Below are 20,983 nucleotides of genomic sequence, written 5' to 3' on the forward strand. Positions count from 1 at the left end.
TTTTTTTTTTTTTTTTGCTTTCTACTGTGGAAAGAAAATGGCCTCCATTACCCTTACTCAGGCCTTGCATTGGTGAGGACAGTTAACAGATCTGGGACTGAGAAAGGTCCAGACCTCACTGGATAGCTGCCATTGGTCATGTGTTCTGAGAGTGAGGGTGATGGACCATCTGACAGACAACATGGACATCTTGGCCAGGTCTACATCTCCCCATGGGAGGCCTCCCCAGGGGGAGATCTGAGCTTCTCAGTGTGGGACCCTTCTGAGGTGCCTTCTCGCTCATGAGAGCAGAACTGTGCTCATTATTGACTCTCACTGAATCCAAACCCATACTTGACCTTCTGTTTTCTGTTGCTATAACAGAAAATCTGAGACTGAGTAACTTATAAAGAGAAAATGTTTCTTTAACTCAGAGTCCTGGAAGTCCAGGAGCTTCTGGTGTGGGCCTCATACAGCTTCAATTCATGGCAAAAGTGGGGTGGTGGGGGGCAAATAGACACACACAGGACAGCAAAGGGGGAACAAACGCCTGAAGTACCAAACCCATTGCTGTGATATCAAACATCAATCCATCCCCCAAGGCAGTGCCCTCATGGCCCCAAATGCCACCATCTCTCAACATCATGGCCTTGGGGAGCAAGCCTCAATATGAGTTTTGGTGGGGACAAACCACATTTGAACCATATTCAAACCATAGCTACTTTGTCTTTACATTTCTAAGTGTACATCATAATTCTTAAACTGAATTCCTTTTATTTCCCCAGGAGCACCAGGAAACAAACAAGTTGTGATTTTTGTTGATGACTTGAACATGCCCAGACTGGATCGCTATGGCTCTCAGCCTCCCATTGAATTACTACGACAATATCAGGATTTTGGAGGATTCTATGACAGAAACAAACTCTTTTGGAAAGACATACAGGTTACTTTAGGTTTCATATTCCTTGGTTGTTCAGATTTAAATGACAAGGAAATTTGGTTATTAGTTTTTTAGGACTGCCAATACAAAGTGCCACAGACTGGGAGGCTCAAACAACCTATTTCCTCACAATTCTGAAGGCTAGACCAATGTCCAAGGTCAAAATGTCAGTAAGATTAGTTTCTTGGAAGGCTGTCTTCCTTGGCTTATAAATGGTTACCTTCTCTCTATATGTTCCCATCGTTGTATTGGTCTATTTTCTGTTACTAAGAACACAATACCACAGACTGGGTAAATTATACCAAAAAAAGGTTTGTTTTGGTTCATAGTTCTGACCTAAGGACAAGAGGGCTTCTCACTGGCAGTGTCCCAGAGTTATGCAGTGAATGAAAGGCAAGAAACAAGGAGTAAGTGTTTGTGTGTGTGTGTGTGTGTGTGTGCACACGCGCGCGTGTGTGCACGTCTTCCAGTCTCCCTTTTTCTTATAAAGCCACCAGGGCTCCACCCTGATGACCTTGTCTAATCCTTATCTAAACATCAGGCAGATCACGTTTCTACCTTGGTAATATGTACAGTGGGAATTAATTACAGCATAACTTGTGGAGGAAAAACTATTCAAACTGCTTCATCCCAGTCCCCCAAATTCATGTCCTTTTCACATACAACATTCCACCCAAACAGTCCCAAGTCTTAACTCATTCCAGCGTCTATCAAAAAGTCCAAAGTTTCATCAGTGACTCCAAGCAAACTCCTCCCAGCTGAGAGCCTCTAAAATCAAAACAGATTCTGTACACCCAATATACAATGGTGGGACAAACCCAGGGTGTGTGTTCCCATTCCAAAAGGAAACAGTAGGCAAGTAGGAAGATATAATTCACCCAAAGCAAATCTAAAACCTAGCAAGACCTTAAATCTTACAGCTCCAAGTCTGGCACCCTGTGTGTGCCTGGGGAGATGTGCCCCCCCAACACCTCAGGCAGTCCTGCTCACACAGCTTTTCTGGTCATAGCCAAATAGGTGTTCTCTTGGGCTGCAGGCTGATGGACACAGCCTGGAGAGGCAGGTGCTACACAGTTCTGGTGGCTTTTGGTGGAAGCCACTGTGACCCTGAAACTCCTATATTCTGTGACTTACAGGACCAGCACCATGTGGACACCAGGTCCGTCACAGTCTGAGCAGTGCCTAGGCCCACTCGAACCACAGCTGTAGCTTCTGTGGAGTGTTCCTTTGGAAAACAAAGAGCAGCATGCTGAAGTGGCCCTGGGCAGTGAGCCCGTGGAGAGTCCCCAGGCCCCTCCCTGAAACAGCCCTGCCCTGGCAGCTTCTGAGCCTGTGATGGGGCAGGCACCCTCACAAGCTGCAGAGATGTCCTCTGGGTTTCTGTCTCATATCTTGACAATTAGTATCCCTACTAATTTACTTAGCAAATAGCTACTTATGAATTTTTTCCTTTTCTCCTTCCCTGATCAGGCTGTAAATTTTCCAAATCTTTCTACTGTGTTTCTCTTTGCTTTCAAATCACACTGAAAATGGCTGTCATGGCTTGTATTGAGATGCTGTCCCCTGCAAAGCCTCATGGGGTCATAGGTGAGCTTTTTAGAGAAGGCTGGGTCTAGACTGTATGATGCTAAAATTAAGTGTGTGATACTGAGATCAAGGATCAAGGATTACTAAATGAGTCCACTGATTGGTTTGGCATAGTTCTGGGTGTGGGTGATGGGAAGGCCCACCCTGGGTGTGAGTTCCACCTGCCCTAACGGCATGTAGCCTGGAAAGGATATAAGGGACAGAAAGAAGGCGGCTGCTGTCACTTGCTGCTTGCTGCTTTTGCTGCCTCCTGCCACCTCCTGCCTTCTGCTTTCCATGCTATAAGCTGTTTTTCCTCCCTGTGATCCCTTCTGCCACACCACCCTGCCTTGGAGCCAACCCACTATGAACTGAAACCTCTACAAACTGTGAGCCAAAATAGACCATTCCCTTTTTAACTGAGTGTTGGATATTTTGTCTCAGCAACAAGAAAAGTAACTAAGACAATGGCCAAAAGCATCCATCCTCTTCTGTATTTTGTTTAGAAATTTCCTTCACCAGTTTTTCCTCGTTTTTTAACCCAGTCTTTCACAAAGCAGGACATGGACACAGTTTATCAAAATTTTTTGCAATGATATGACAAAGGAAGGCATCATTTTCCACTTCAGTTTTAATAGGATCCTCAATTCCATCTGAGACTGGTCCCGTCTTATCTCCTGAGCCCTCTCCAGAATCCCCTGTGCTTCTCCGTGTAGATGTCTCTAGGTTTTCTCTAGTCATATCCTCCAAACTTTCCAACCTCTGCTCATTATTCAGTACTAAAGCTGTTTGCACATCTTCAAATACTCATTAATGAACAGCCTCACTTCTCAGTAAGTTTTCTTTCTCTTTTAGACCATTTTCTGCTACTATTAGCCCAATACCACTGAGTTAGTTATAAGGAATACCATCCTATTTGGGCTTCTGTGAAATAGACCTTGCCACCCAAAGAGCTCAGCTTTGGAGAGTAGACATTAACAGTGCCAGCTGATGAGTGGAGAGGCAAGAAAGAGGTGGGAATGACAGCTAGGTAATGGATGAAGGAAGCTTTCCCGAAGGAGGTGATCTGGGATTATGAAGACAGCTGAAGTCAGAGCAAAGGGAGCACTTTACACCTCAGAAGCAGGGAGTATGAAATATACTGGATTGAAGTGTGAGCCACAGAGCAGCAGGAGATACAGACTTCACATCCCAGAAAGCTGTCATGAGGACCATGAATGTATCCTGTAAATGACGGGAGTCTCTGAAGGAAATGTTCTGGGATGATGCCCTTGCTGCAGGGGAGGGCTGGGCTAGGGAGAAGGTCAAACCAGAGGAAGTGTAGGATCTGAAAGGAGAAGAGACAGAGTCAGAGCTAAGTGTGGTGAAAAGTGCAGCCAGCCAGGTTTAGGAAGCAGATCAAAAGTGCTTCTAGTGCCTGGGATTTTGCTCAATGGTGCTGCCGCCTGCCCCCCACAAGCGTAAGGTCCAGAGTTCAATCTCTGGTACCAAAAAAAAAAAAAGTCCTTCTAGGGTGAGGAGTCAGAGGGAAAAAAGAACCCAGGTTGACTGCCCTGATTCTGTTCTGGAAAGGAGACAAGTTGGAGTGAGTAGTTTTGCTCATAAGAAACACAAATTATACCAAGCAAGCTCTATGCACCCTGCTTACTAATTTATTTAACCTTCCGGCATCCCTGTGAAATGAATAGTGTAGTTAGCCCAGGAGGAGGGGGAGACATAGCCTAACTTGTAGGACTCCTCTCTAACATAAAAGCCATTCATCACGAACGTTTCTGCAATCACTTACTTCTTTTCATTTCTGTGGCCATTGTCTGAAGCCAGTCCTCTTTTCCCTGGGATGTTGAAACTACCACACGCATCTTACAGAGCTGCTGAGTGGGTTCCACCAACAAAATTAATTCAGCGATGGTGAACCTTTTAGAGACTAGACACTACTCAAACTGCAACCCAAAATCCACATATTTATGGCAAAGTACCAATGATGCAAGTAAACCCGAATACTGAGGTTTTAGTTTAGAAAAAAAAACTCATCTATTAACATTTTTTGTCTTAAAAGAAAAACACAATAACAGAGCTTTCTATTGAACAGCTTTTTATTGAAAGGCTAAAGTTTGCATTTGGTGTACTTTTGCACAATTAATGTGATGTTGGCTATTGTATCTGTGCTGATAATTTGTCAAATCTTGGCTCATACTTTGTTAGCTCAAAATCAACACATGTAACACTCAGGTTACCTGTTTGTTTGTTTGTTTGTTTCTTATATCAAATTTGATACAATTCAAAGCTAAAAATAGCTGCTCACAAACATAAGATGATCTAAAGTAAGAAAAGCAATCCCAAGTGCTTTCATTGAGTTTAAATTATTTTGCAGACAATTCCACACATTAAGGATTTCATTTTCAGAACTACCAACTTTGCTGCCCTTTGTCATCTCTTCACACTCTATCTTCTCTGTCTTCTCAAGTGTTACACACAGGTCACAGATTTTATTTTTCCAGATAGAGCTTTCTTGAAATTCCAATAGGTCCGTTTCCAGATTTCCAAAATCTAAGCAATGTAAGCAGGAAAGATCAAGTTATTCAAATTTGCTTTTATCTGGAAAAGTAAAAAACACAGCCTGTCTCCATCTTATGGAACTGTAAAAATCTGTTACTAAAATTCTCCTTTGCAGCTGCCACAATGCTAGAAACATCTTTGTAGATTTCCTGATGGTTTGTAGAATTTTCTGCAAATGTAGAATTTTCCAAATGCACTTTTAGGTTTGCAAAATATTTCAGCTGCCCACTTTCAAGTTCTGATGCGATTTGGCTCTCATGCCAGCAGGGAGGGCTCTGTGTGCCAGCTGCAGCATGCATGCCTCAGTTCACCACCATGGGGGTTGACTGGTCTTCACCCACCTGCAGTCCATTCCCAGTCTGCAGACAGTCAGGCTGGCCTGATGAAAATGCATGTCTGGTGTTGCCAACCCGTCATTTGACCTTGAGCAATTTACTTAACTGTCCAGGGCTTTGGCTGCTTTTTTTTTTTTTTTTCATCCATGCAATGAGTGTAACAATAGTGACCTCCTGAGGTCATCATGTGGATAACGTCATTGAATGTGTACAAAAATGTAATGCGTACAAAAATGTAATGCAATGCTGGCTCACGGCAGATCCTCAAAACCTGTTGGTTGTGAGTCCTGCCATTGAGAAGACAGGACTCGTCCCTAGTTCTGCCGGTGACCCAAATGGATTTCTCTCCATGTAGGATGTAACAATCGTGTCAGCATGTGCACCTCCAGGAGGAGGCCGCAACCCTGTGACCCCCCGCTTCATCCGCCACTTCAGCATGCTCTGCCTCCCCATGCCCTCGGAGCATAGTATGAAACAAATTTTTCAGGTGAGTGTGCATCTAAACGCAGACAGGAGAGAAAAAAGAAAACCTTTCAAGGTTTCAAGGCTCCCCACCAAGTGGCTCAGTGAATTTCTAGTGAGATCATCCATCCTTTTCCTGAGCAAAAAGCAGATAACCATGGCACCAGTACACTGACCGCCAGCTGTTTTCTGTTTCTGCCCTCTGTGTCTGTGACCTCAGACCTGACCTCCAAGCCCGCGTGTCCACTTGCACCAGACACAACACCCAACATTCCAGGAACCTCAAGGTCAGCCTCACCTCTCCCGCTGCCATTTTGAAGTCCTTTTTTCTTCCACCTGTACTAATTTCCATAGAAGGGCCGGGAAAACAATGGCACCTGCCCAGTAAGTGCTCAACGGAAGTGTTTGATAAATGTAAAGCCTTATTTAGAGCAAAATGAGAGAACTTGAACTAGCTTGATTAGAGCATGCAATGACCAATAGGGCCCTAGAAAGGATAGATTACGATCTGGGCATCAGTGGAAAATGGGAACTGCAGGCCGAATAAAACAGCTCAGGTGACTGGCCTAGAGACGCTGACCCTGTCAGCATGTGCCCCATGATGCGAGAATTAAATGAGCCTGCTCCACACTTGCCGGCATCAGCCCCTTCTTCTAGTGGAGGAAGAGAAAAGAGCAGAGCTACTAAGCACACAACTTTTAGTACGTGGAGAGGGCTTTTCTGCTCACACTGGCATAGCTTACACCCCTGGAAAATGATTTTTTAAACTTTAAATCATTTCAGTAAGTTGTTTAGGAACTAATGCCAAAATGATATACAAAAACTTCAAAGAGTTCTTTAGAATATGAAAAGATGGCAGCCTATCACTTGCAATTAAGTACCAAAGTATAGAACAAGGCATTAAGCAGCAATGGGGAAGACCACAGCCATTAGAGGAATTTTGAGGAACCACCATCAGTTGCTTGGAATAGAATGTTTACATTGAGTTTATATTTGGGGGTTTGAAGTGAGTGATTCCTACCCATGTGATACAGACACACTTGTGGTGTGTGGTGAGTACTGAAGGGTGCCCCAAGTAACTTATGCTTAATTTTAAAAGGGCGCAATTAGCAAATTACTTCATTTCTTAAAAGGTTAAGGCAAATTCAAGGTTATACCCACAAAAATGTCATATGCAATCATTCCAAAGTACTTTCTTGAGTGAGAAGAAAAAGACAGAGGCTGGTTCCTAGAAAAGAAATTGTCCCTAACCTTCAGCCTCTTGTAGCATTGCCACAACTATGGGAATACATCACTCACAGGGACATCATCCAACAAGCACAGGCTGGGATGGAGCTGCCTCTTCCCCTGTAACATATAGGTTTATAATTAAAATTTATGCAAGCTATGAGTGGAAATGGAATGAGAGACACCAGAACAGATTCTAGGGCCCATTAGGTGGATCTGAATTCAGATGAGGATTCGTATTTCTCTCATTACCAGAACAAACAGGATATTTCACTTGTAGAAAAGAAGGACTTGCTCTAGGCCCATGGATCTCATGTGTGACCACGTTCATAGCTCACTTGCCCTGCCCACTGTAATTGGATAGATGAGGAAGAGCTAAAGAAGAGGAGAGTAAGCTAATTTGCCAGCAACATATGTAATAAATGATTTATTTATATTCTATAAAAGGAAACTTATGTGTATCATTATTATATGTACAATGGAATATACATAATATTTTAATCATTTACTACTTTTGAGGTAGTCTATGCTGTGACTTTAGTCTCTGTAATCATCTGTTGTGAGTTAGTCCAATCATACACACATATATGTGGAGGACGGACCACTAATGACCAGTCATGGTTTGCACAGACTTGGAAGATGCATGTTATAGGGGATTCTTCCTTGAATCACAGTTTATACACACCCAACTGTTTACTTACCAGAAATTTATTTGCCAAACTAGGCATCAGTATACATTCTAAGGGTAAACAAAACAACACACACCAAAGGAAATTGATGTTGATGTCACTAAATGTAACTTCTAGTTAGAACGATATGACAGCAGTAATTGAAAAGCGTGACCATTTCCATAAAATACTAATGATATCTTCATGCCAAAGCATCCTCCCCAACTGTGAGAATTCCTGCTATATTTTGTGTACATATTCTTGGTGGGAACTTTGCATAGTTGTGAAACATGTTATAATCAGACCCATAAGTAGGATACCAAGCTGTGACCTTCAGAAACTTCTATAAGGAAATGCTAGTTTTCATTTATGAATACCAGTTTAGTAGCCTTTAATTCATTCATTAAATAAACATTGACTGAGCACCTACCATATGCCGGATGTCAGTGCAACATTTTTAATAAAACAGATGACACTTCTGGCCTCATGGAACTTCCATCATGGAGACAGATAATAAATAATGGATGAGATATAGATATATACACACACAGTTATAGGATGCATGTTATAAATTAATTTTATTTGCATGATGTAGAAAGGCTGGAACTTTTTTCATATGTATTATACGTGTTTACATATACATGCATATGTATACATACACGTTCTCCCTTGTCCACATATATATATTCACTTACTTCAACTTGTCTGTTTTCTGTCACGCATACAGCTAACCATATTTTCAACATATTTGACAGCTGGCTTTGGGGTGCTACTACTCAAACTACTTGGCCATGTGGAAAATATTAAATTCGTGTCAGGGACCCAGAAGGAGTGTACCTCAAAATACAGATAGTTGCATAAGCTTCTGAGACTAACATTCAGCAGGAGATCCACTGAAAACCAATAATTGTATTTACTTCAACATATTTTATATGTGAGACCAAAACTAAAGTCATAAGGAATACCTCAAATGTATAAATATGGCTTCTCTGCCATTAATTTGGTGGCTCCTCCCATGAATAACTCTAAGGTTAATATTGAAGAGGATTTATATTTTTACAATCTATAACAATATTCCCAGGCAGCTGAGCTCCAGTTCATAAATATATATTTTTTTAATTATGGTAAGTTATGTAAGAGATTAGAGAGCCGGCTGGGAGGACGTATTTGATTGCATGGCTAAGGAGGCCCCCCTGGAGAGATGACACGTAACGTAATCCAAGAAGGATGAGAAAGTCCCTGCCAAGCAGACAGCCTCATGGAGTAGATGTTGGGGAGGAAGAACAGCAAGTGTGGAGACCGAGGGAGGAAGAAGCATGAGGTGGTGAGGCCAGTATGACTGAGACAGTGAGCAATGGGGAGGGAGGGGGGTGATCAAGACAGCGGAAGGTGGATTCCAAGGGGAGCTGTGGCGGGGTTTGCCTGGTTAAAGGGAGAGGAGAGGAGAAGTGGGAGACACCGATGAAGGAGGGAAGGAGTGAAGAAGTACAAACGGAAAAGAGTGGAAGACAGATGGAGTAACGTCAGGGGGAATAGAAGGAAGCAAGCAGATTCAAGTGATGTATTCCAGATTGACTATGGGGGACAGCAGGAGCTGTTAGAAGAGACTAACAGCTCTTGGGGATACGGGGTGGGAGAGTTCATATGAGTCACACTTTAAATGTCCGTGAAGATGAAGTCTATGGGATTGTTGGTCATTTGCCTATAGAAGACTTAAATTCACTTCCAGATAGGTTTGTGCCCTTCCTGAAGACCTTCTGGGCCCACAGTGAGCAAAGGTCTTAATTACTTAAGTACATGGCATATTCACAGGTCAGCCGTGAATTCCGGTCAGACATCCCAACACAGAAATCAGGAATGAGCCCAAATGTGAAAGCATATTCTGAACAAAAGAGTTTTGATGCAATGTCTTTCTGTTGCAATTTAGCTTTCTAGTTGTTATTGGGGGAAAAAAGGATCAGAATGAGAGTATTTTAAAGATAAACACTTAGTTAAAAAAAAAAAGTTCCTAACCTGCTCATGTTTTATTTCTGCTTCTAGGCCATCTTAAATGGCTTCCTGAGCGACTTCCAACCAGCTGTAAAGCAAACTGCATCCAACATTGTAGAAGCTTCCGTTGAGATTTATAACAGAATGAGTATTGATCTCTTGCCAACACCAGCCAAGTCTCACTATGTCTTTAACTTGAGGGATTTATCAAAATGTGTGCAAGGTAGTGTATTGAACCCTCAGTCTTTGATTTGCATCCTCCTTCCATTTCCATTGTCTGGAAGACATGTCCAGGAAGAAGCGTGTGTACCCAGGTGTCTGTGACTCACCTAGAAACCCCATGGCATGTCCCTGTCCAAGTCATCCTTCACCCACATCCCAATCTGAACATTGCACAGCTTTTTCTAACCACCAGGGTCCTCCATTTTCTGCTGCCAGCTGATGACCTTTCTTTTACTGGGGAGAAAAAAAAAATCAAATCAGAACTGCCACGACTTCCAAATCTTCCAAATCCCCCAGACAATCAACATCTTCCCTCCTTCAGTTGGGCTGTCCCTAGCCCTACCATGTGCCAGTCTCCCTCCGGCACTAAATTCCATCCCCCTCTCAAGGATTTTCTTTTTGTTATTCCAATTTTGCTCTTATAATTTCCTGTTCTGTTGGATCACTCCTAACAGCATTTTTTAACAGCTCCCATACTTCCAGTTTTTAAAAATTAATTCTCCTTAGGCTTCATTGCTCTCTGAGCACAAGCCCCTCTCCCCATTTCTTTACCATTTCTAGAAAGACCTCTTGTAAATGGTCTCTTCATTGTCTCACTCTCCTCCCAGGTCTCCCTCCCTCTAACGTGTACCAATAAAAGTGTTCTGCCTGCCACTGCACCTAACTGCTGTTCCCAAGTTTACTCTCCATTGTACTGAGTCAGTGCATCAGATCTCAGACTATACATCACCCTCTGAGCAGGACACACATTCTCCTAGGTTCTCTCCTCATTCTCTGGCTGCCGCTGCTCTGTCTGTCTGGATGGCTCTTCCAACTCTTCCCTACCTCAAAATGTTTCGACCCGGAGCTCTGTGTTCAGTCCACTTTTTATCTAATTTCAGTCATTTCTGTAGCACTTACCATTTATTCAGTGACGCGACCTGATTGCTTACCTCCAGCTTCTTCCTCTCCTGTAAATGTCTGATTTACATATCCAAGACTCTTCTCACTGCCCCTACTCAACTCTCTTGTTGGGCCTCTTAGACTTGGCATGACTAAACTAAATTCTTGCTTTGCCCCACCACCCCTGCGTTGTATATGTTCCCCTGCCCTGGAGGAGACTACCGTTAGTTCCTCTAGGCACAAGCCTTGATAACTTCCCCCAGATCCATGATCAATCCTGACGGTTTTTCTTTCAAAATACACCCCAAAGCTAACTACTTCTCTCCACTACATCCCACTCTGGCCCAAACTATTGTCATTTTTATTATGGTTTGAAAATGAAGTGTTCCCCCAAAGACTCATGCATTGAGGGCTTGATCCTCAATGCAGCAATGTTCAGAGGTCAGGAGTAGAGAAGCGATTGAATCATGAAGCCCTAACCTATTGATTTAGTGATTTGTTCATTAGCTAAATAGATTGTATTAACCTGTTGATGAAGTCGTTTGCCAAGTGGACTATTTAGAGGAAGTGGGTCATTGAGAGTGTAACCCGGAAGGGTACATTCTTGGCCTGGGATATATTCTTCCTTCCTCTCTAACTCGTCCTTACCCTCTCTGATACTTGACTGCTATGAGATGAGCAGCTTTCCTCCACTTTGCCCTTCCACTGTGATATTTCTGCCTTGGAGCCAAACTTTCCCCAGGGAGTTTAACAGCAAGCGCCTCCTCTCTAATCGGTCTCCAGTCTGTCCATATCCCTTTCCCACCACGACTCAGCTCTGCCTTCTGCACTGCAGCCAGGGGTAGCCCCTGTTTACACTCTCCTCGGGCTGCATCCCCAGCTCCTACCGCATGGCTGAGTCTGCATGATCTGGACCTGGGCTTCCTTCTTTGCCTTCTTTCTGCCATTTTCCTCCTTGCAACTGCTGCCTCTTTGCCACTACTGAATCAGTGCCTAGCCAGGGCTTCTGTACTGTTTCAGGAATGCTCTTCTCCAGATAGCCACACAGTCTACTTTTCCGGCCCACATCTCACCTTCTCAGCAAAAATTCGTAGTACGTATTACCTGAAAGTATATCCTGCATATTTCTCTGCATACAGATTTTTCCGTCTCTCGCTTTGTGATGTCAGCTCTGTGAGGGCTGTCTGCTTAGTTCACCACTTCCTTCCCAGAGCCTAGAATTAAATCTGGCCTTGAGTGAATAAAAGAAGGTATAAATGAGGAAATAAATCAATGTGAGGTAAAGCTGGACTTCAGTGTTTCCTAGTTAATTACCTATGACCAGAGATTCCACAAATGTAGAGTTTCTCTTTCTAGTCCTAAAACACAGGTCTTTGTTTTTTTTGTTTGTTTGTTGTTTGTTTGTTTTGGTTTGGTTTGATTTTGGTTTTGGTTTTGTTTTGTTTTGTTTTGGTTTTGGTTTTGTTTTTTTCTCTTAAAACACAGGTATTCTCCAGTGTGATTCGGGAACAATAAGAGAAGAAATTCAGATATTTAGGCTCTTTTGCCATGAATGTCAAAGAGTCTTCCATGACCGTCTGATTAATAATGAAGACAAGCAATACTTCCATGTGATTTTGACAGAAATGGCCAGTAAATATAAAGCTTTATTTACCTATTCTTTTTTTTTTTTTTTTTGCTTTTGTGCCTTTTTTTTTTTTTTTTTTTTTTAATTGAGTTTATTGGTACATTTAGGGATACAGTACAGTTACATTCATTGTTGGGATCATGTACCTTTACATGGCAAGTCTTGATTCTCATTTTTTTTCCCCTTACCTCTGCCCTCCCTTCACCCCCTCCTCCCCTCTCTTTTTTTTAATTTAACTTTATTTTATTAGTACATGTTTGCAGTACATGCAGTTTGCAATCATTGGGAAACAATTTGCTTTCTATACAGGAAAATTAAGCTAAGTAATGAACTTTGCTTGTTCATGAGTAAAATTTATTTTCTTTAATTGCTCAAATATATAAAATATTATGAAAATATTTTTTAAATTCAGGAAGGATTAATAGTTTCAATTCAGTATAAAATTTAAAGTAGATGAGGGAAAGTAGGAAAAACGACATTTTGTCTAAGAAAGCCATGACAATTCTACAGTACTGTAAAAATGCAGCATTCAAGCCCATTTTTCTATTGAAAATGTTATTGTTGTTGTTGTTGTTTTGTTATTTTGTTGTTTTTTTAACAGATAAACATTTTGGAATTGCAATTGGCCTGGAATATTTTTTAAATAAACCCATCATATTTGGAGACTTCATTAAGGCAGGTATTTTTTATTGATTTGACTGTATCAGGTTAGCAAGCACTTACTCTGTTCCAACGCAGTTGTTCTGTAGAAAGTTTATCTCTGTGAAAGTGAAATAACTGTGAAAATGACTACTGGATATGGGTGAACTGTGGCCTCAGGAGTCATATCCACCAGCAGCCTGTTTTTGTAAAGAAAGTTTTATCAGAACACAGCCACACGTACTTGTGTGCACCGTTTGCATGACTGCTTTTGCAGGACAACAGCAGAGTGCAACAGTAATGACAGTGGACCTGCAAAACTGAAAATATTGCCATTTACTGAAAAAAAGTTGACCCTGATCTAGTTTCCCTTATTTTAGTAATAGTATGTATTAGGCAACCATTAGAGAATTTGATTTGGAAGAAAGCACAGAGGCTTGTCTTTTAATGTAGACCTGAAATCCCTCACTGTATGAAGCTGTTCAGCCCCTGCTTGTGTTCTTCTAGTGGTGGAAAGCTAATTATTTAACATAACTGGGGTCACTTCAGGTAACTCTGGTTAGTAGTAATTTTTCCCTCATATTTAACTTCTTTCATCTTTCCTTACAAGTGTCTCGAATCTGCCCTCAATAATGTCTATGAATGGACCTTCCTAGAATAGATCTTCCGTATAAGTGCACAACTACATTAGCAGGCAGCCACCTTGTTTACCAGGCTGTTATCCAGGGACATATGCCCAGTGTCTCAGAGGCCAGGAGCCATGTCTTTTTTTTTTCCCTCCCTAAGCCCCTGGATTCTCTCACAGAATTCGGAACACAGCTGGTTCCCAGACAATATTGGCTCAGCATGATAGAGCCCACCTTTACATTACATGTGTTCAGGACCTCACTTACCCCAGAAAGCCCTTCCAGAGGAGTATTACCACCTGCCACATAAAAAGATAAATAATTTATATGTGTGGAATATACCTGTTTAAATTTGCCATTAAAAGTAAAGTCTAGGGCAGGGGATTTAGCTCCTCGGGGCCACCGCCTGCCTCGCAAGCCCAAGGACCTAAGTTTGATCCCTGGTACCAAAAAAAAAGTAAAGTCCAAAGTTTTTTAAATATTGTATTTTCTTGTGTGTTTGTAGTGATGATATTATTAAACAGGAGAATAAAGCAAAGCAAAAAGAAGAGCGGGACTCTTCTGGCATTGCCTAGATGTGTTTCAAAGTACCAGTGTCCTCAGGAGAGTTGTTAGAACAAAGACATTCCTCACTAGGTCCAAACAGGGACTCAACTCCCTTTAGTTCTTTTTCTCAACAGTTTCACCCTAGATGACTGCTGTGTAAAACCTGTAGTTTCAGCATGATTGTTTATAACAATCTCCCAGGAATAATTTTCAACCAGAAAGCTTCTCAAATTCACATCCTAGAAGCAAAAATATGGAACTAGAGTGTGGGGTTTGGAGAAAAATTAAAGCCCTGTATTAAGGTCCTTCATGGATGTTACTGCAATGATCACCAAAATTACAGTGTACCATTTAAAGAAGTTAAATGAAATGGATTTTCCAGACTGTGCATGTTGGGTATATTTACTTAGCAGAACTGATTCAACTTGGTTCTTCTCCCATAAATCATCTTATAGTTTGGCATAGAGAAGGCTGACCGGATTTATGATGATATGCCTGATGTGGAAAAAATCGCAAACGTTCTACAAGACTATCTTGATGACTACAACCTCATAAACCCCAAAGAAGTAAAGTTGGTGTTCTTCCAGGATGCCATAGAACACGTTTCAAGGTGAAGTTCTATAAGTGTCCAGTAGATTGCTAGATAGACTAAAGTTTTGATAATTCTCAATACAATTTTTTAAACATTTTATTTTTTATTGAGTTTATTGGTACAATCTAGGTATACAATACAGTTACATTCATCATTGGGATTCTGTACCTTTACATAATAGGTCTTGATTCTGATTTTTTCCCCTTGTCCCTGCCCTCCCTTCACCCCCCTCCCCTCCTCATTTACAAACACTTTATTTCCATTTTTCAGTTTCTCATATTTTTTTCCTCTCCCTTATTACCTTTCCCCCACCCTTCCCATTTTCCCTACACCTTTAGCCCTTTACTTCCTATTTCACATTATTAATTATCTTGTTAGGATCCTGTGTACTATTATAGTTTTTCACACCAAAGAAACTATTTGGTATTTCAGTTTAAACATTTTAAATATATATGGAATGAACTTTATGGAATCACAAGAGTTATTATTTTTGCTAAATATTAAAAGATTGGTTATGTTTTTATATGTCCTGTCTTGTTACAAAAAAAAATCTGAGGTGATTTGCAAAGATACATATACCGTATTATGAGGCTAATGATGTGTGTGCCTAAAGAAAGGACAAGTTCAAGATTATAGCAAACAAGATGAATCCTGATCATAAAGTCGATGTGCTTATAAATCTAACTCCTCCCCACTGAAAGTACTCTTGGAGGGATGTCCCTGATACCTGGGCATCCAGCCTGAATATCCAGTCCTTGGGGCACACATTGCTTTATGAAGTGGTTCATGCTCTGTTGGATAATTAAGTGTGTTGAAATGACCCTTTCAGCACAAGCCACCTGCTTCCCATGATTTCTGACATCTGTGGAACAGGAATAATAATGGCATTCAGTGTGCACATAAAATCATGGTGTAGAGCATCTCATTTGACTGTCACAACACCCTCTCTTGATGCAGTATCATAGTCTCCTTGCAAATAAGGCTCAGCGAATGTTCCAGTGGTTTTGTTTAGCCACTGCAGCACATACTGGCTTCTCTTTTATTATTGACTCTCATTGTTCTGGGCAGTTCTTTCTTGAGGTTTCTCTTCAGTTACACTCTGTAGCAGCTGGAGCACCTGGACCATCTCTGCCTCTGTGTTGTCTCTCTACATGTCTCTCCATGGCAACATCAAGATGACTGGGTTTCCTATGGGATGGTTCAGGGCTCTAAAGGAAAGTGCTCTAAGTCAGAAAAGCAGGAAGAAGCCAAGTGGCTTTTATGGCTTTGCCTTGGAAATCACATATCATCAATTCTACCACACTCTTTTAGCCAAAGCAGACATAGAGGTCTTACCCACATTTGAATGCAAGAAGAAAACAGAGATTCTATTTCTTATGACATCCAAGAGAAAAGTGATGCCAAAAACATTATTGTAGCCATTTTTTGGAGAGAGCAGTATGCCACAGACTGATGAGGGAAATTCTACAAAGTCTTCTAGTGAGTGAGTGGCAGTCTGGGGAGTCATAGTTGGTGCTTTCCCTCTAATTCCACTGCAGGTTTCCCCACCCACACCACTCTTTTTCATAACAACATGCAATTATTTGAAAATCATTCCCATACTTCTCTTAGCTTTATTATCTCCTGGCAAAATCATCCCAGATCTTTGATGTTACCCATTAAAATGTATTTCTAGGGCCGAAGATTTGGCTCAGTGGTTCCGCTGCCTGCCTTGCGAGCACAAGGGCCCCAGTTTGATCCCAGTACCACAAAAAAAGTATTTCTAGCCTTCAACATACTTAATATTTCATAACTTTTCAACATTCCTCTTAAAAGGTGGTAATCAGATTTGATACCATATTCTATAGAATAAGCAGTGTAAAATATGAGTGAGAATGGGATTTCTCTTGATCTACTACTGCACCAAGATTTTAGTGGCTTTTCTTTTCCCCACATTAAGTACATTTTAATGTATGTCCTTGTTAACTGTTGATTGAATTCCCAGAATTTTTTTCACTAAGCCATAAGCAAAGAAGTCTTCCACCTAGCTTACATTTCTGCTCTTTAATTAACCCTAATTCAGAAGTTCTGTTTATCACAGCTTGCATTATAAGATATGATCATTTGTCATTAGGTTGTCAAGACATCGCATTTCCCATCTGTCCCTTGCCAGCACACCCACACATTATCCCCTAACAACTTTCATTCCTTTTGCTTAGGAAGCTTTGAGCCTACAAAAAGAGAGCTGGAGAAAGGAAAATAATAATAATGGCAGCCCTGTGGTCTGAGAGACTTCCTGGAGAATAGATCAGACAATAGGAAAATCCAGCTTAATTGTATTTATAATCTTTCGTACTTTTGTGAAAGAGAATTACTAAGAACTTAGATTTGTTTACCTCAAAAAATTAGCATTAGAGGTCCCATTTCACCCAGCTATCCCTCTGTTGGGTATCTTTCCAAAAGAATTAAAAGAATCATACCACTGCAATATATGTGCACCATGTTTATAGCAGCACAGTTTGTAATAGCTAAAACTTGGAAACAGCCCAGTTGTCCATCAACTGAAGATTGGATAAAGAAGATGTGATTTTTTCTATAAAATGGAATACTACTCAGTATTGAAGAATGAGAAACTAGAGTTATTTATTGCTAAATGGATGTAGATTGAGGCCATACTCTTAAGTGAAATAAATAGGACACATGTGTAAATACCTAATAGTTTCTCTGGTGTGAAAAATAAAAGTGTAAATAATGTTCAAATTGTGTAATTGATAATGTGGAATAGGAAGAAACAGGCCAAAGGTATAGAGGAAGTGGGAAAGGTAGGGGAAAGGAAAGAAGGGAGAGAAAAAATATGAGAAAAGGAAAAAATGGAAATAAAGTCTTTGTAAACAGGGAAGGGTGAAGGGAGTGAAGGGAGGGCAGGGGTGTGGAGAAAAAATAAGAACCAAGATACGTCATGTAAAGCTACAAGATCCCAATGATGAGTGTAACTGTATACCTAAAAAGTACCAATAAATTTAATGAAAAAATTTAAAAACAAAATATTAAAGGAGAAAATTAAAACCCAGTTTTTAAATGGTAGAGATTTGGTTTTCAGACACCCAAAGGACCACCATGTAAGAAGCAATGTAGATGTGTTGTCTTTTTTTTTTTTTCTAGAGAGGATCAGTAGTTTGGAATCAAAAGAAACATAATTCTACTTGTAAGAACTTTCAAACACCCATTGCTGATTAGCAATGAAAAGGGTTTCATTATGAATATATCTTATGATCAGTAATTTAGCACATGCAACATGTTCATTTCTTGGTGACTTTTTGGTTTTAGTTTTTTTGTTGCTGGTTGGTTGGTTGGTTTTTTTGTTTTGTTTTGTTTTGTTTTTAGCATAGTATGAGTGGGTGGGTATAGTCTTCCCAACTAAGGGAGAAAAATTTTACTTCAAAGCCTGTGCTTTCAAAGTGCAAGTGCAACAGGCATTTTCTACCCATCATGTACCCCAAAGTTATCACCATGCTCCAAGGATGGTTGAATGGTGCTTTTCATTAAAATATAAGCCATCAATCCCTTGCCTACCTCATTACATAAAATGTAGTCTGTCAGCTGCATTAAAGGATTTTTACTAGGAATAATCTCTATTAATTTATATGTAAATTTTAGAAAAAAATAGCATTATAGACAAGACATTTGTTTTCAATAATCTCAACCATTTTTTCAACCATTTTAAAAAAATAAAAACATTCTTAGCCCATAGGCCACAAAATATACACTCACAGTTGGGTAGCAGGATTTGGCCCACAGGTCATAATTCGGTGACCACTGTTCTGGACAATGAAGTGTCATCAAGACAGTCAGTATATTGGAAGAGTGGAGCCCCCTGAGGAGCAGGAGAGGGTATGGAGATGGAAGAGACAAATATGAAAGTTTGCTGTTATTTTAAAAGATCCTAAGTAAAGAAAAGGAGTCTGGGATTTGACCTGGAAGAGCATTTCTGAATAAGTTCTTGTAGACTCCCTGTTCTATTCTCACAATACATAGCACCTGTACACTGCCTCCAAGGATGGCAGGGCATTATATTCTTTATTTCACAGATTTTTCAAGTCCCTACACGTTGGTCACTTGAATATAATCAATGAAGTACCTACCATATGTTCTGCTCTCCTATTAGTGAACTGGCCAGCATCTATTCTCTCATTATGTGGCTTACATGGCAATAGTTATTTCTCATGGGTCACAGTGAGAATATACTTTCATAATTCATAAAAAGCCATTATAATTTTAAAATATTTGAGCCTAACTCTCTCTAGTCATCAGCATCATGAATGAAACAAGATTGGTAGAAAGGAAGCTAGCTAGGTCCTTCCTGTGCAAAAATGAAAAGAAACCTGCTTTTCCATTTCTCCTGTGAGCTATAGTTTCTAACGATCCAATCTGAGATTCTAGACAATGACAATCTTTAAAAAAGAAATTATCTTTACATTTTCCATCTTCCCCATTTTAAGAAGCATTTATGGGCCAGAGATTTAGCTCAGTGATTCCTCTGCCTGCCTCGCAAGTGCAAGGACGCAAGTTCGGTCCCTGGTACAAAAAAAGAAGAAGCATTTCTTACCCTTTCTACCACTTAATGACTGTATCCCGGATACACTTGATTCTTGTACACACTTCTCACATTTATATGGACATCTCTTCCCCCTTTTAGATTTTGTAATTTTGATTCATACTTCTGTATATCTTCATGAACTCTTTTAAGGAAGGGTTTGCAAATTGATATGTTTTAGATCTGAAATGTCCCCCCCAAAGTCTCATGTTCAAAGGTGGGGCTTGGTCAGAGAACCCTTATCTCTGGCTCTTCCCTTGCTGCTCTACTTCCTGGCTGCCCTGGCATGAGCAGCTATCCTCCACCATGATCTTCCACTGCTCCCTCCCTGATGTGGCGCAGCCAACCATGAACTGAATCCACTAAAACCATGAGCCAAAATAAACCTCTTCTCCTTTAAGATGAAGTGTCGGGTATTGTGTTCTAATGATGGGAAAATAACTAATACAGAAAATTTACTCTGTTTTAGTTAAAGTTAAATCTCTCCTGTTTGATTTCCTTTCAGGACCACAGTGGCTGTCTCATCAGTTCCATTCCCTTTTCTCTCTGCCTCTGTAATTGCTATTATGTGGCCTCTATGATCCCATGTACACCTCTACATTTGTTCATTCCATTTTTTTCTCTCCAATTTTGATATCACTCATTTTTCTCCACATTCCAGGTCAATCTCCTGGGCTCATCCTCTATTTCCCCTCTTCTGCTTCCCTTGGTACCCTATTTGTGAGACTCATCTTCTACAGAGGTGTCAGTCGAGTTCAGTCAGATCTCCCATCTATCTCCAATTTTTCCTAAACTCAGATTTTTTTCCTTCCTTCTTTCTGGGTGCCCAGTCTAGTATCATGATCAGGGTGCTTTTTTAAAATGCTTGTTAACATGAATCAGAACTTTCCAAAAGTTTTATTGATATCTTGCTGTTCTTGTTCCCATTGATCTCTCCTCCTGACCTGCATGTCTCAGACCCAATGATCGTCCTTAAAAATGGAGACCTGGGCTTGCCAATATCATAATTAATATAAACGGGAGCCTCAATTATGCAGGGTACCTGGAAAAATCGCATTTGACACAGAAGAAATTATCCTTTATCTTAAATTTATTTTATTTGAAATATTACTTTATTTACGCTTCTAGTACAGAAAGCCACAGGTTGATAGGAGACAGGGAAGAGGTTGAAAAGAGGAAAGGCCTGGAAGTACTGTACTCCCTGCTCCTCAGTCTACCAGCCTTCCTAACCTGGCAGGTCCTCTCTGCAAAAGCCAGGTCTGTGAACCAGAAATCAATCTTCTGCCTTGCTTCCTGCAGGATTGCCCGGATGATCCGTCAGGAAAGAGGCAATGCCCTGTTGGTTGGAGTGGGAGGCACCGGAAAGCAGTCTCTTACCAGACTTGCTGCTCATATATGTGGCTACAAATGTTTGCAAATCGAACTCACTCGGGGATATAATTATGATACTTTTCATGAGGACCTGAGGAAATTGTACAAAATGGCTGGTGTAGAGGATAGAAATATGGTTTTCCTTTTCACAGACACCCAGGTATGTAAACAGCCCACGTGTAA

The 20,983-nt window shown here is 40.8% G+C and overlaps 1 protein-coding gene across 1 annotated transcript in view; it reads left to right on the plus strand.

Moving 5' to 3' along the window:
- Positions 1–20,983, plus strand: part of Dnah6 (dynein axonemal heavy chain 6) — a 205,335-nt gene that overhangs the window by 115,129 nt on the left and 69,223 nt on the right. Inside the window, exons 40-46 of the mRNA XM_010635241.2 lie at positions 765–922; positions 5,732–5,863; positions 9,774–9,945; positions 12,312–12,458; positions 13,055–13,128; positions 14,720–14,874; positions 20,729–20,960. Of these exons, the coding sequence (XP_010633543.1) occupies positions 765–922; positions 5,732–5,863; positions 9,774–9,945; positions 12,312–12,458; positions 13,055–13,128; positions 14,720–14,874; positions 20,729–20,960 (1,070 nt within the window). The remainder of the gene's footprint in view (positions 1–764; positions 923–5,731; positions 5,864–9,773; positions 9,946–12,311; positions 12,459–13,054; positions 13,129–14,719; positions 14,875–20,728; positions 20,961–20,983) is intronic.

The sequence above is a fragment of the Fukomys damarensis genome, unplaced genomic scaffold (genome assembly GCF_012274545.1).
Source record: "Fukomys damarensis isolate Sample0158 unplaced genomic scaffold, DMR_v1.0_HiC HiC_scaffold_2, whole genome shotgun sequence".
Taxonomy (NCBI): domain Eukaryota; kingdom Metazoa; phylum Chordata; class Mammalia; order Rodentia; family Bathyergidae; genus Fukomys; species Fukomys damarensis.